We start from the raw sequence: 15,672 nt of genomic DNA, 5'->3' as shown, positions 1-15,672 counted from the left end.
TTTTCTGGGCCAGAATAGAAAGGATAAATGAATGCTGAAATGTGCTCGTTCCCTCTAATTCTAAAGCCCTTAAATAAGCCCAGTTATTGGAAGTGTCTCTGCTCAGGAGATGATTTTTCAAAGCTTTATTTTGAGTGAGCAAGTGAATGTTTTTTATTGTTGCTGGGGAAACTAAAGGAGAGCTCACATTGGCTGGAGTCAGTTGCTGGCAGTATTTAGGGAGACTTCACAGCCTTGTCCTCGAATGTCACCCCGGGTTGGCAGCATGTTAGATATTCCAATCCTGAGGCTCTTGTGAATAAGCTGAAAATTTTGCTAACTCACCTAGTCTTTGGGGGAAGTGGTATTTATAGTTGTGAGATATACTCATTTCTCAATCTGATTTTTGCCTTTTTTGTTGAAATACTTGAAATTATTTCTCACCTTTCCCTTTAGTTATGCCTAAAGAGAAATACTGCAGGTTAACAGCTTCCCATTTAGAGGAACAGAAGATTCTTCCGTGCTCAGTGGCACAGTGCATCTTGTGTTAATCAGGAGTCTGGGGACTAGGGAGGAGATTTTTATCAGCCATTTGGCATAATTGCCTATTATTTATGTTAAATACTAATTTCAAACGAATGTTGACTTATTAGTGTTGCTGCTACTGCCTTTAGAGTACTTAGCCTGTTTCTCTTGAGATACAAATTGGTAGATACAAATTTCTGTCCTAAAGCCTCCCTGATTACAAGTCCTTAATATTTTTCTGAGACCCTACCAGCAGTTCTTCATTTCAGTTTCTTACCTAACCTCGCCTAAGACAAGACGGTTCTTTTCTCTTCCTTCTAACTCAGTTTCTATTACATTTATAAACAAGTTCGATTAATCCCAGAGTAAATTAAATGTCTTTCTCCCTCCTAAAAAATGCCAACATATTTTGAAAAACATGTCAAAGGTCATTAAGGGTCTTTAGCATTTTATTCAGCCATAATAATTATACGTTCAGAATGTATAGCAAAAGGACAACAAATTCATTAGACTGACTGTTCAGTTGGCTGGGACTTGTAAGCATCTCTTTGTCATGAGGTTTTTCACTTGGTAGAATTTGTCATAACCAGAATATGCCCTTTTCTTTTTAAGGAAGAAGGAAGTTTTTGTCTGATGTTGTCCAGAACCTGTGCTAAGACAGGGCAAACCCCATTTCCTGCAGCAGACTGATGGCAGCAGCAGATTTCTTCTCTGCTGCCCTCCCCACCCCCTCCACCTCCTTCTCCCAGGAATCAGCTTTTATCAGCTACAGTTAGACCGGGCCTTTGACTCCTGCCTCTGAAGCTGAGGGAGTCTGCCCTCGCTGACCCCCACCTCTGTTTGACACAGAAAACTTTATGCTGAGAATCCAAGTCTACTTCCAGGGCCAGGCTTCCTTGGGATTTTAGGATGTGTTCATCCAAAAAAATTCTCCCCCCCAGGTCACTGAGGCAAGGGATGCAGACTTTGATTTCAGAGTAGGAAGTAAAAGACAAAATGCAAGCGTTTAATAGTGACTGTGTAGTGTAATGGACAGGACACAAAATGAGGGGTCAGGATCCTGGAGTTCTCATCCCACTTCTGCTACTGTCTAGCTGTGTGACCCAGGGAAAACCATTCTGGGCTTTAGTTTTCTCATCTGTAAAATGAAGGCATTAGATTAAAAGGTCTGAGAGGTCCCCTGGAGCTCTAAATTTCTATGATTCACAGCAATATGTGGGCTGATACTAAATTGGATAAAATGGAATCAATTAGTCAACAGTTGTAAATGATGCAGCAAAAAGGCAAGAATGTGCTGAGATTAGAGGGCCGGAGAATGTGGCATTGGAGGGCTCGGAGGGGAGAAAAGAGCTCCAGGAGCTGGAACGCCCACCCCTGCGGTCAGTTCCTGAGTCACAGTGTTGCCTCGGGCCAACCTTGGCTACTTTTGTCGTGTATGAACAAACACAAAGAATCTGTGCGACACGTGTATTTTTGTCCTTCTCTGCTGCATCTGTGCATGCTTAGCAAGAGCTGTGGTTGTCGAGCCGTGCCATCCATGGCAACACATGATTTATGAGGTTCAGGAGTGGGTGGTGTTTTTTAATAAACACAACCAACTTTCATTATGACGGATTTCTCCCCAGAGGATTCACTGTGTAGGTACCATTGTACTTACATCAGCAAGGTAATATTAATATGAACTGTCAGCCTGGACATCAAAGTAGCCCTGTTACATAAAATGGGATGTTATAATGGATTGCACAGAAGCATCTTTGGTCCCATTCCAAACTGTGTCGAGTAGTTAGGCTCTGACACTGGCATCTTTTCAGTTAGAAGGTTCTGACAGATTTTTTTTCTTTTACTTTTATAGCCAAAACAAGGCCTGAGAATGACTTTGAGAAAATCTCTTAAATGGCAGGAGTTGGGGGAGGAGGGAGATGCTGAGGTAGGAGATTGTAGACAAGTTCCTGATGTTGCTGAATGCCATTTCAAATGCATCATGTTCACAGCATAACTCCTACATTTTTTTTTTAGCTAGTCAAGAGAAGCATTTTCTAAATCAGAATAAAAGAAATTTCTTTAAAAATCTGTTGCTCTTTTTAATTCTCCAGATCTTTAAGGAGGACAAATATTTGAAGGATGCTATGGAATGCAGTGATGTCATCTGGCAGAGAGGCTTACTGCGGAAAGGATATGGAATCTGCCATGGGACGGCAGGAAATGGTTACTCCTTCTTGTCCCTCTACCATCTCACTCAGGATAAAAAGTACCTCTACAGAGCCTGTAAGGTAAGGCCGCCTCACCCGGGCGTCATCTTTGCACCTCAGATTTCGAGAGAGCCCCTCGAGCTCCTTGTCCTTTTCTCACGTCCTTCACCCCCCCACCTCCCTCCCGTTTTCTCCTGCCTTCCCTTGCAGCTGTTAATCATTCTCCCAGGCGCCCAGGGCAGACCGCTCCCACCACCAGTTAGTCACCAAGTGGGATCACTTGTTCCACTGCTGTTTCTCTCCCCTCCATCTCCTCCTGCTGCCTCCATTGCCTCGTCCTAAAGTGTGGAAGGTCCTTCAGGGCAGGGACTGATTCCTTTCTGGCTGATCTTTAGAGCCTTAGTTTATTGAATGAATGACTAGTGCTGTTGTTGTTCAGTCATCTTCAGTCATGTCCAATTCTTTGTGACCCTACTTGGGGTTTTCTTGGCAAAGATACTGGAGTGGTTTGCCATTTCCGTCTTACTGGTAACTAAGCTAGTAAGTATCTGAGGCCACATCGAACCCAGGGAGAAGAGTCTTCCCGACTGCAGCCTCAGCATTCTATCCACTGTGCCCACTTTTCTACCCACTGATGATGGTAGTCATTAGCCCCCTAACATTATCCCTGCCTCCAGGCTCCCTCATTTCCTCATATACCGTTCTGTGCTTCACAGGCACCAGATTACTCTTCCAATAGCACAGTTTTGATCATTTCATTCCCTTGTTCAGAGGCCTGGAGTGGTTACCCAATTATATTTTTTAAAAAAAATCTCAGCGTGTCATTCAAGACCCTCTACAATTTAGTTTTGCCCTGCCTTTTCACCATGATCGGCCACTACTCGCCTACACTTCACTGATTTTCCAAAGCTCTTTGCCATTGTAGGGATGAGTTTCAGATTGTCCATCTTGGTCCTCTTGGCCTACAATGCCTTTCTCTCTGTCTTTCTTTGTTCCTTCCTTCCTTCCTTCCTTCCTTCCAAAATACTCTCAGCCTTTCAGACTTCAGGTCACTTGTTACCATCACTGCAGACCCTTCTGTGTTCACCCCCCAGTCAGAAGAGATCATCCCCCCTCCCTCCTCAGTTCTCCTTGCACTCCATTTGAGATTGCTTCTCTTTCCCTGTCCTATACTGTAGTGAGGTACTTAGCAAAGCACTGTGTCTCTCTCAGTGCCTGGCATGAGGTGTTATACATATTGGACATGCTATGCGTAATTATTGAAAAGACCTGCCAACAAAATATTCCTTTTCCTTTTCTGTCAAAAGTGATTTCTGTGAGACTGTAAATTCAAAAGGGCCCTGGCTCCATTAGACAACATCAACCCAAGCACTGCCACAGTGCAAGATAAGCCGGTGACGTGGCCCTCAGCCAAGCAAGAGCACATGGGGACACGAAATCTCTCTTTATGAGAGCTTTGTCTCTGGGACCCACTCTTAATGCTGTTTTTTAAAAATGAAAGGAAGACCAGTTGGGCTGCTGCTGAGAGCCAGCACCCCTGAGTTTTCTTCCTCAGCTCTGCTGCCATGGGACTCCAGATGTGTTTCATATTTTGCTTCTCAGGTTCTTTATTAAGAAAATAAATGCTGTATCTAAGAGTACGAAGAAGGCAAAGCTCTTTAATAGCATTGCATAGGCTTTCACTACAACTTGAGATACACCTTCAAGAAGGCAGAAAAAACTCTTTGCGGTCCTGGTAGGCAGATGTCTCAGAACACTTACTAAGTTAGACTTGAAGGGCTGGTCTAAAAAGAAAACTATCTCCTTTTATCATTAACTTCATTGTGGCAGAAATTACTTAACTTTTTAGTTCTTAACATTTTAAAAAATATTTAAATGCTTATTATGTAAGTAAATGGTGCTTTCCTTTTTATTGGGGACTTGCCCATACCCATTTGTGATCTTACATAGTAAAAATTTGTTTTTACAGAGGACATTTGCTAAAAATTGACTTTCTTGGGGGGGGGAACCACTAGAAATTATTAATTTACTGTAATATTTTATTAAAAATATTCTGTTATATTTAAATAATGATGGAAGATTAAAATCTGACAATCTGCTCATTCTCTTTGCTTGTTAATTATGGTGAACCTGAATTCAGGTTCACCATAATTAACAAGCAAAGAGAATTGTATATCTTGCTCATTTCTCTGGTTGTATCATTTAGTTTCCTAAAACTGATATTTCCATTAAAATAGTATTATGTAAAAACAAGTTGTGTAACTGTTTAAAATATTTCAGCATGCAAACTAGTAGTAAAAAAAATCAAGGAAATAAATGACATGGTAGGAACCCAGTATTCCCTATTTCATTTCATTTCCTCAGTACTCACTCCAATTCTAATTCCCCTTTCCTACCTCCTTTCTGACTCTATTCTACCAGTTTTATATTTCAAGCCACAGAAGCTGCTGCTGGTGACTTGAAACTGGGGGTGGATCACTTACCTTGCCTAGAAGATTCATAGCATAGGCTTGAACATTAGAGCTAGGGACTTCAGAGGCCATGTAGGGTAACCAGATGAGGGAGCCATGGCCCAGGGAGGATAAGCTATTTGCCCATGGTTACAAATAGTAAGCATCAAAGATGTGACTTGAACCCAAGTCTCTGACTCCAGAGCTGGTGTTCTTTCAAGGGCAAGCCCCGTTTTCAGGACCAGATCAGAGGCAAATAGTTTCCTGCTCTCCCCAGTTGCAGCACTGCACAATTCTCTTATGAAAACATTGTCATAAATGATAATTTGGTTTTATGGTACTTTAATACAAGGTGACTCTTACCCTATGGGTTAAATAGACTTTTATGTGTCGACCTGGGAATAAAACCATAATTTATAAACGTTACTTCAATGGGAAAATGCCTTCTGAATTCCAAACAATGTAGAAACTTTTGGAACACAGCCGAGTAAGTCAGAGGCTCTTTGTGTTCTTACTGCATCGGTTACTTTAAAAAGTTGAAACTTCTCTCAAAGTCTCTAAAAGTTTCTTCTTTTGACATTTTTGAACTTTTGATTGGCTTTTGTCAAGAAGGCCGTCTCCTACCGATTCAATTCTGTGGGTGTGAGTGCTCCCTGCGGCCAGGGCACCATTCCCATTACTGACCTCTGCCCTGCACCATCACTTCCAGGACTGCCTCCCTGCTTTCCGCCCCTCTGCTAACCCTAATTCCCAGACAATTGTGATGTTTTACACAGCAACCCCCTGTCCTTGTAGTCCCTGCAGTTCTAAGGCAGCTGTTTCTGGAATTTTACAACACTAAGATAAGTTCATAAACTAAGTTCATAAAAAAAATCTTTCAAAACCTCTATCGTCAGTAGTCGAAACCTCTGCTCCCATCAACTCCTTTTTCTTCCTCTGAACTCCCCCTGCTGGCAATGATAAGGCAAGAATGTGTAATTCCATAAAGTGCTTCTTCACTTGCTGTTCCCAGCTTCTCAAGAGTTGACTCTGTTGTCAGTATATGTGAAAAGGGTGAGGAAGAATGAACAGAATAGTTAGAGAAAACAATTTTAATTGATCTTTCAACCTGCAAGAAACCATGAAACAGCCCAAAGAGAAATGAAACACAATTAATGGACAAAATTATTGACCTCAAGAATGTAGCCACCTATAATATAACTATAGTATAACAGTTTCCAGTCTGCCCTAGAAAGGGATACTTAATGACATTTTTTTTTCTATATTGTAATGTACAAATGAAATTAAAAAGTAAATTTGATTCCTCTAATCATAACTCAGAAAATGGAATTTGTTTGAATTCACACTGTTCAGATACTAAAAATATGTTCATATTTCAGTGGAGCTATCCAGAGGATTTAATATGGTACTTTTTTAAAAAATTGTTTCCCTGCTTCTTTTTTTGGTCCTTCTGATCTTTTTATTTTCTATACAGTTACTGTTTCTTTTTTTTTTAAATCTACACATTCATACAGTTATGAAGACTACGGTTTATTAACAATCACCAATCTCAGTAAGAAAATGTAAATTATATCACATTTTAAAATGTATGATTTCTAAGAAGGATAAGACAAAAACACTTTAAGAATCACTGCAAAAAAAAAAAACCTCTTGTTTTGAGGGCATTAAAGCCTAAATTACATCTTTTTACAGTTATTTTTAACTCTGTAACTTGATTTGGTCTCAGGATGTACATATGCTAAGGTTTAACAGATCTGGAGATTAAGAGCTTCCCCCCCTCCCCAGCTGATTGCTTGCTATAGCGCAGTAAGAGCTCAGTTTCCTGTCTCCCTACCCCTCGTTTCCTTCCTAGAGGACCACACTACCACATAGCTTCACTCTACCGGTGAAGTGGGAGGTAAGTGAGCTCTTTGTTAAAAACTATATAAGTTTGAGCCCTGAGTGGCTCTGGACCTTGGACCAAATCAAGTATGTCGCACTGCACATTCTAGCCACTAACTGTGTGCTACTTAGAGAACTGTGGGTTCATTGGGTCTGCCTACACAAATACGCTGTTCCTGGTTGGTATCTCTTCTATCTTTGAAAATGGCCATAAAGCTTGGTTACCCGTACTTCAGCATAACTACTCCATTCCTTTTGTACAGCAAATTCAAAATTCCTACCCTCCTTCATTTTTTTTCCACTTAATATTTTTTTCCAATTACATGTAAAGATAGTTTTCAACATTCACTTTTATAAGATTTTGAGTTCCAAATTTTTTTTCTGCCTCCCCTCCCCCCTTCCCAAGACAGCAAGCAATCTGATATAGGCTAGTACAATCTTATTAAACATATTTCCACATTAGTCATGTTGTGAAAGAAAAATCAGAACAAAAGGGGAAAACCACAAGACAGAAAAAACAAAACAAAAAGGGAGAAAATAGTATGCTTTGATCTTCATTCGGACTCAGTAGTTCTTTCTCTGGATATGGATAGCATTTTCCATCCTGAGTCTTTTGTAATTGTCTTAGATCATTGCATTACTGAGAAGAGCTAAGTCTATCAAAGTTGATCATCACACAATGTTACTGTTACTGTGTACAATGTTCTGTTTCCTGCTTCTTCATTGAGGTTACTTGATATTAGGCCATCTTAATGGCCTTTTCAACAAGTATTTTTGAATCCATTTCTTCTAGTATAAAACATGTTCCTTTTCCTTGTTGTTTTCCCTGCAGTTTGCAGAGTGGTGTTTAGATTATGGAGCACATGGGTGTCGTATTCCTGACAGACCCTACTCACTCTTTGAAGGTAAGGATTGCCGAGAGAAAAGGAGGCAACATTTATGCTTTAAAATGTGAATAGGTGAAATCCATTACTTCTCTCTGAGGATGAGCAGGATGGACATTTTTCTTGCATAAGTAAGAATGCTAAGAAATAAAGTAGTGACATAAATGAGTTTATTACTGCAATTTGTGCCCGAGCATGGGAACTTAGCTGTTTCTTATAGCAAATTGGAATTTCCCATTACTTTGTGAAATGTATATACAGACATGTGTCATTTCATAGTTGAAGAAATAGACCCTTCACTTTTCTGGGGTTTTTTTTTTTTGTATGTTGTTTTGGTGAGGCAGTTGGGGTTAAGTGACTTGCCCAGAGTCACATAGCTGGTGAGTATCATGTGTCTGAGGCCGATTTGAACTTAGGTCCTCCTGACTCCAGGGCCAGTGCTCTATCCACTGCATCACCTAGCTGCCCCACTTTCCGGTGTTTCTTTCTCTTGGTTTCTCTCTCTGAAAGTGGTAGATATATCACGACTTGGGCCTCACACCACCTGGCCCCAGCCACTCTTCATAACTTCATTGGACGTCATTCCAGTCCCTACATCTCCTGCTCCTCCATTCCAGGACAGCAATACCCTGTCTCACTGCTACCTCCCAAAGTCCTTCCTTTCCTTCGGACTTCAGAGCTGAAAGGGACTTCAGACACCAGGCAGTTCAGCCCTGTCACTTTGGGTGCTCAGACACCACGTTGTACATGAAGAGTTTCTTACCCCACCTTTGTTGTTAACTACCCTGTATTCATTCTCTTTACAGCTGATCTGTATGTATTTGTTTATGTCCTTGTTTCCTCCTTTAGAATCAAAGTGCCTTGAAAATAGGGTGTGTTTTGCGCCTCCTGTTTGTCTCCTCAGTAGGTGGCACAGTGCCCAGCATATAGCTCAATGATCAATTGATAATTGATTGAGGATAGTGACCAGAGCCCTGGGCAATAAGATTGGTGTCTGAACTAACTGAAACCCCAGTGCAGCGTGGACAAAATTATTTTTAAAAACTAGACATAGTATACTTAAAAAGAGGTGGAAATATGGGAAAATTAAAGTAGTAGGGTTTTATGATGAACATTTCACATTAGCTCTGTGGCATACTACTTCTGTATGTGAATGGATATGAATTTTATTGGTCTTGTGCTCGTGCTGCAAAAGAAAAAGACAGCCCTGGTAATTACTGTTAAATCAGCTTGACATCAGTCACGAGAAATGAAAAGATCACAAGACTGATGAAACAAATCATTAAATAACCAATTTACAACTACCTAAAACGGCAAGACATTAACAGGCCTCCTGCCTAGCTTCCTGCAGAGCAACTTGGAGTTGAATATGAATCAGCAATAAAATATTATTGTGGAAAAAAGACAACCATCATGTTACTGAACTTTTTTTTGTGAGACTTCAGTTAGAGTAATGAGTCCATTTTTTCAGGCACCAATTTTTTTAAAGAATATGAAAAAAAAACTAGAGAAGGTCAAAAGAGGGTAGCAAAGATAAACATGTGGGTAGAAAACCCACTTCTATGAAGAACTGGAGTTGTTTAATTTGAATAAAGTGGAGTCTTAGGAATGACTTGATTATTTTCTGTATGTATATGAAGGTGAGGGGAAATTGACATAAGATTTTGAGAGAGCTTGAAAATCTTAATTAAAACAGTGGACTTGTATGCATCCTATGTCAGAGCATTGGATATGGAATTAAAGAATCTGGCTTCACATCCAAATTCTGACACTTCTTCCCGTATGTCCTTGGCTGAGTCACTTAACATCTATGGGTTTCATTTGCCTTATCCATAAAATGAGGAAATTGGGCTATATATGACCTATCAGGTCCCTTCCAGGTCTAAATCTATGATTTTGTGGCCTCCTCCTTCGGCCAAGGGAGTGAATTTAAATGATTATTTGAAGTCCCTGTCAAACATAGTATTTAGTAAGGAAATCATTCCATCTGAACAAGAATTTATTAATCATGAATGTCCTCAAATGTGCCTAAAGTGTACAGTGACTCATTTCTTCTTGGAAATGTTCTCTTATTAGCTATTTAGGCAAAGCCCAGAGCTTTCTAGAAAATAAGTGGAACTACCAGTAAAGCTTCAAATGATTAGGAGGAAATAGTATGCTACTAATAACAATAATAACAACAGCAAAATAGATAGCATTTATATAGCTCCTACTATGTGCCAGGCACTGTGCTAAGTGCTTTACAAATATTGTCTCATTTTATCCTCATAACAATCCTGTAAGGTAAATGCTATTATTATCCCCATTTTACAGTTGAGGAAACTGAGGCAAACAAGTTAAGTGATTTGCCCCAAAGTCACACGGCTGTTAAGTATCTTGACTCCAGACCTAGCATCTGGCCACCTAGCTGCCTCTAAATATAACTCTACCTCTATCTGATAAATTTAGTATAGTTTTCCCCCTTTTGATTGGGAAACCTGAATGTGTGCCATCCTAGTCAGTCACCTAAGAGCGGATGAGTTCTTGCTGTGCGGAAAGCTGGTGAAGAATTAATGGGGCTACATGGACACATGGTTTGTTTGCCCCAGAGGAACTGGCTGCCTGTAACCTGGCCTGTCTGATTGACTCTCTTGCAGAAGTTTATTTATCATCTCAGTTCAGTGGATCTGACATGTTCCAGGCCTCTTCAAGCCTTAAAAGGATAGAAAGTGCAGTTCTGAAACATGTTTGCTTAGAATAAGACAATGAAATCCAGAGCTGGTTGAATTTTTGCATTTGGGGAAAATTTTGCATTTTGCTCCCTGAAAACACTACAACAATCGCAGAGTTGGAAGAGACCTTCAGAATCATTTCTGACCCTCTGCCCCAACTCATGAATCCCATCTACAGCATCCCTGACTATTCTTGCAGCCTTTGCCTCAGTAACTCCGGTGACGGGGAGCTCACTGTCTGAGGAGGGCACCGACTTCATCTTCTTAGAGCTTCCTTCCTTAGGAGGTTCTTCTTCATAATGAGCTGTGAGTTCTGCCATTGGTCTTAGTTTGGTTCTGGAGGCAGGAAATTAGACCAACTCCTGGTACTTTGTGATCAGGAACAAGTCATGTAAACCCTCTCTGAGCTGAAGTTTTCTCATCTGTATTAAAATGAAGATACCTCAGTGCCTGTAGTAGCTGCCACATGGTATTGTTGTGAAGACCAAACGAGATAAGTAAGGCTCTTTGTATAGGAAAAGCACTATAGAAATGTCAGCTAACCGTTATTCTCATTTCTGTTTTCTTCCCAGAATTTGGTAGTTACTAGAGAGCCCTCCTTTGTTGTAGAAATATCACTTGTCCCCAATTCAATCCAATTCAGCAAGTTTTTATTAAGTGTGCCAGGTAATATGCTGAGCTCTGGTAAACAAAGTCAGAAATAGAACTTGCATTCTCATGAGGGAAACAACTACAGGATAAGTAAATATAAAACGTATACAAAGTAAATAGAAACAAGGGGGAGGCAGGGGTGTGGAGAGCATGGCCAGCTGAAGAACCTTATCTTACAGCTTTAAGATTCAAGCTAAAGACATTGTCATTCTTCGGATGGAGACGGCATGTATAATTATATGTTAAATTACACCCTCATTAGAGCCTAGACATTATTTCTGCTTTGAAAAACATGCTCTGAAGAAAAAAAAGATGAATATTCACTTTGAAGAATTAAATTTTAAACTTTATTTTTTTTATCCATTCTGCCACTCTCATTAATTTTATTAGGTTATTTAATTCATTCACATTTTTTCCTTCTGTTTATTTCTTTTGTGTTTAATCTCTTTCTCAACATCATTTGACCCTCCTCTTTTATCCAATTAAAACATGTTTCCTCTTACTTTAAGAATTTTTTTTCCCAGCACTCCCTTTCAAAAAATTTCCTTTTCTTTGTTCCCTTCATTTACCTTTATTCTGAGTGGTGCTCTCCATTTTATAGACTATACTTATTAAATTTTGGTTTTATGTTTATTTTTAAGTGCTTGAGATTCATGAATTTTAAAGAATGTGCTTTGAGATTGTGTTTTAGAAAGTGTCATAGCACCTTTTCTTGTAAAGAGAATAATATTTTGTGTGTTACAGGTATGGGCGGCACTATTCACTTTCTGTCAGATATCCTGGTTCCAGAGACATCCCGCTTTCCAGCATTTGAACTTGGCCCTCCACAAAGGGAAAAAAGGGTAGAAAAAGACAGCTGAAAACATCCCTTTGTATCAAAAGCAACACAGCTGCGTAGTGCCTGAGACAGAACCAACTTTGGATCCTAAAGAAGTCAGCATCCATCCTTGCCCCTTTGTCCAAAGGACCATGAAAAGCGTGAGCGAAGGAAACCGCCACGTTGGTGTTTTGTTGCAGCGTTACTGTCAGTTGTGTAAAATATGAAGCCCTTAAACTCATTTGCCATTGTTCCCTTCAGGCTCTTTCTGGTGTTTGCATGTTTCTTAGTGTTGTCCGTAGGTGTGAGTTTGTTATTCTGTTCGGAGACAGAGCTGTGCAGTTTGTGTGAATCCCAATGCTGCCTTCGCATGAGTGTTAATAGCAGCCGCACACACAAAATCTCCCTATTTACATCAAAGGAAAATGCAGTATGATGTCCATTTAGCTCAGAAGCTTGGAACTATGTTAATATGGTGAGTGTATTCCCTTCCTCCTCCCATTTCCTGTTGGCACTTTTCATTTGAGCAGTATTTTCTCATGGCTATCATGAGAGAAGGGCACCCCCAAGAATTTAAAATGAGCACTAGTAGGTAGGGGAAGAGTTCTTTGGAAACTCCTCATAAAACAGTTGAGAATTTCCCCTGTGTGCACTTAAGTCTCTGTATTTTTAGGATTTACTTGGACTAAGTTGTAGCTATCCCCCCTATAACCCCTAGTGACATTCCTGTTTTTAGTAGAGAATTCACACACCTTTGATGCAATTCTCAAATTTTATTTGTAGTAGTAGCAATGATCCTAGTTCCCAAGGCCCTCTTCAGTTAAATTAACGTTATGGTGTGTAAGGCAATATCTTAAGCTGAGCCTGCACCAGAGCATCTGCATAGTTGGTACCAACATCTGATTGTCAGTAATTCAGGAACAGGAATACGTACAGAAAATAGGCATTATTAAAGCAGTCTACACTTGAACCTCAAGCAGTAATGAATTTCGTAACCTGTTATAATGATGAAAGCGGTGAATGGAATTTCACTTGAGTATTCAAAGGAAAACATTAATTAAACCATCATAGTGACCCTGTAATTAAAATGTTTCAGAAACAATAATCCATTTGTAGACTTACAATGAAAATTATTTGATGAACTTTTGAGTGCTCTCATTTCATGAGCTATTTTAATATAGCATGACTGTGTTTATTCACATACAGACCTAATTCTCTATAATTTTTCTATAATACAGATGTAGATTATTTTGACAGTATCATTGCCTTTATATTACCAGTTGAAAACTGAGGCACTGTTATTTTTTTTTAATCTGCTACTAATTTGGCTAACATATCTTAAAAATTCCATTTGGTAATTTCTGTTTCCCATCCATTAGATACCCATCCTAGTTCCTCACAGATAATACAAAGTCACATAACCTTGATAACATTTGCCAAGGCAGAATGTTCTGGGTTTGGAAGAACAATGTAATTTCTTGATGATCAGCCCCACCATTATCAGGAACAACCTACACAAGTGCTTTCTTCCCTAGTTGTGAATTTTATTTTTGTAAATAGAAAATAACATACATTTCAGTTTAAATTTAATTTCCTGCCATGTACTGTTACTGAGGAGTTCCTGAGCCCTGTTAATAGGAATCATAAGCCACAACTGTAATTGCTGAATAGATAGACCTCAGTTCACAAATCAATTTATTTAATTTGTAGAAATCCACAGAGATGAAAGATGCCCCATAACTTTGAAATTATCATTCTTTCTTCTTGCCATTGCAGTATTTTTTCTAAGTCATTGACTTTTTCTTTTTTTTTTTTTTAACAATGTACCAAAGTACAGTCTCATCAGGATTCAGACTAATAATTTGCTGTCATGAATGATGTAAGAGCAGTTGTTTGGCAAAACAAAACACATCATGTACAATCTCATCCAGTTCACTATAGACTACCAGCCCATCAGTGGCCACAAATTGCAGGGTTTGCTGGTGATCTCCTACCACCCATATGACTTTGTCTGTGCCCAGCTTCCTCAACAGTAATAGCTGGGATCTGGATAGAAGGCCAACCATCTTTAGAATGACCTTTCTGTCCTCTCAGTGGACCACTGAGAAGGGACAAATGGAATGAATCACTTTAGGTGTACCCAAAATGAGATCCTTGCCAAGATGAAGAGACACTCCCCTAAGGATGTTGGTTATGATAGAGACCTCCAGACTAACACCGAAGGTTCAGTCTAACTGGATTTCCTTGTATTTAGGCTTGTTCATTTCCATTTATGTTTGAAAAATCAGGGGCTAACCTGATGAAGTAGAATAATTATGTTTATTTCAGGTTAACAAAAATATTTGCTGAATGAATGACTGACCCCAAAGAGCTGATGTGGAAAACAAGTTTTCAACCTGGCAAAGTTAATATACTTTCAGGGTTTCATTTGGGAAGGAGGGGGGAGGGAAGTTGCCAACATTCACACTCCTACATAGTAAAGTGGTGAGTAGTTGCATTATTTTTTTCCTTCACTCCCAGTTCCCTGTGTCTTCTAACATGGATATTTGTCAGAATTTGCCACACATTAATTGGAAGGCAAGTAGACAGAACCATTTGCTTCAAAGGGTGGGTCATTTAAAGACTTAAATTTAGTAGTTAGTGATGAGAGTGTCTACTGACTCCTAAAATTTCGGCATCCCCATTTCATTGGTGAGGATATGGCTTTTCTGGGGTTCACAGCTGTGTAACACCAATGCTTTAAGTGCATTATACTGTTTGAAAATTAGGAAAAACTGTGATGTCTACTAGTTACTTGGTTTCATTAGTAAAAATATTTTTTGTGTGTGGTGATGGCTTGAGTTTTCTTTATTTCTTGCATTTTTTCTTGAAGAATTATATTACTGAATATTTTAAAAAAATTTTCTGAAGACTCGATTCATTTTTCAATCCATTTCAATAAGATAGGTGCCTACTAGGTGCCAGGCCAAGGTGTGATTTAGGGAAGGTCATGGAGACCTTTGGGTAGTTAGAGAATATCCTAGAGCTAAATCTTGAAGGGTGGGTAGGATTGGATAGGGAGAAGAGAAAGCCAAGACATTCAGAGCAGTGGGTGAGTACAGCAGAGCAATAGGAAATAAGTTTAGGTAGAATGAGGTCAAATCATGGAAGGTCAGCAAAGTTAGGTTGAAAAGTTCTGACGATAACAGAGGCTACTATAACTCCTTATTTACTAACTTAAGAACCAGTATTCATATTAGCACTTTAAAGCTCACAGAGTGCTTTACATACATTCCCTCCTTTGAGTGGCTCAACAACCTGTCCAGTTACTACTGTATGTATTATTTTCTCCATTTGATAGGTGAGAACACAGTCTCAGATTAAGTGATTTGCCCGTGGTCATATAATGTCAGGTGGAGGTGGGCGAACCCAGCACTATTCATTGCACCACATGGTAGGAAATGGGAGACCATTGTAAATTTTTCAGAGCTTAAGGGATGGATGGGGGGGAAGGGGTAGAAGAAGAAGATCTGGAGGAAGTGTTTGTGACAGACTGGAGAGAACCTGGAACCAGAGAGAATCAGCTAGAAAAGTAGTGCAGTAATC

The 15,672-nt window shown here is 39.6% G+C and overlaps 1 protein-coding gene across 1 annotated transcript in view; it reads left to right on the top strand.

Annotated features, from left to right (window-relative positions):
• The window catches only part of LANCL2 (LanC like 2), a 58,586-nt gene extending 43,667 nt beyond the window's left edge, over positions 1–14,919 (top strand). The window contains exons 7-9 of the mRNA XM_027837246.1: positions 2,598–2,774; positions 7,857–7,929; positions 12,015–14,919. Of these exons, the coding sequence (XP_027693047.1) occupies positions 2,598–2,774; positions 7,857–7,929; positions 12,015–12,130 (366 nt within the window). The 3' untranslated portion in view covers positions 12,131–14,919. The remainder of the gene's footprint in view (positions 1–2,597; positions 2,775–7,856; positions 7,930–12,014) is intronic.
• The last annotated feature ends 753 nt before the right edge of the window (positions 14,920–15,672 follow it).

Source organism: Vombatus ursinus, unplaced genomic scaffold (assembly GCF_900497805.2).
Source record: "Vombatus ursinus unplaced genomic scaffold, bare-nosed wombat genome assembly UNPS02014820.1, whole genome shotgun sequence".
Lineage (NCBI taxonomy): Eukaryota > Metazoa > Chordata > Mammalia > Diprotodontia > Vombatidae > Vombatus > Vombatus ursinus.
The sequence above is the reverse complement of the archived record's forward strand: the minus strand, read 5'-3'. Positions and strand labels throughout refer to the sequence as shown.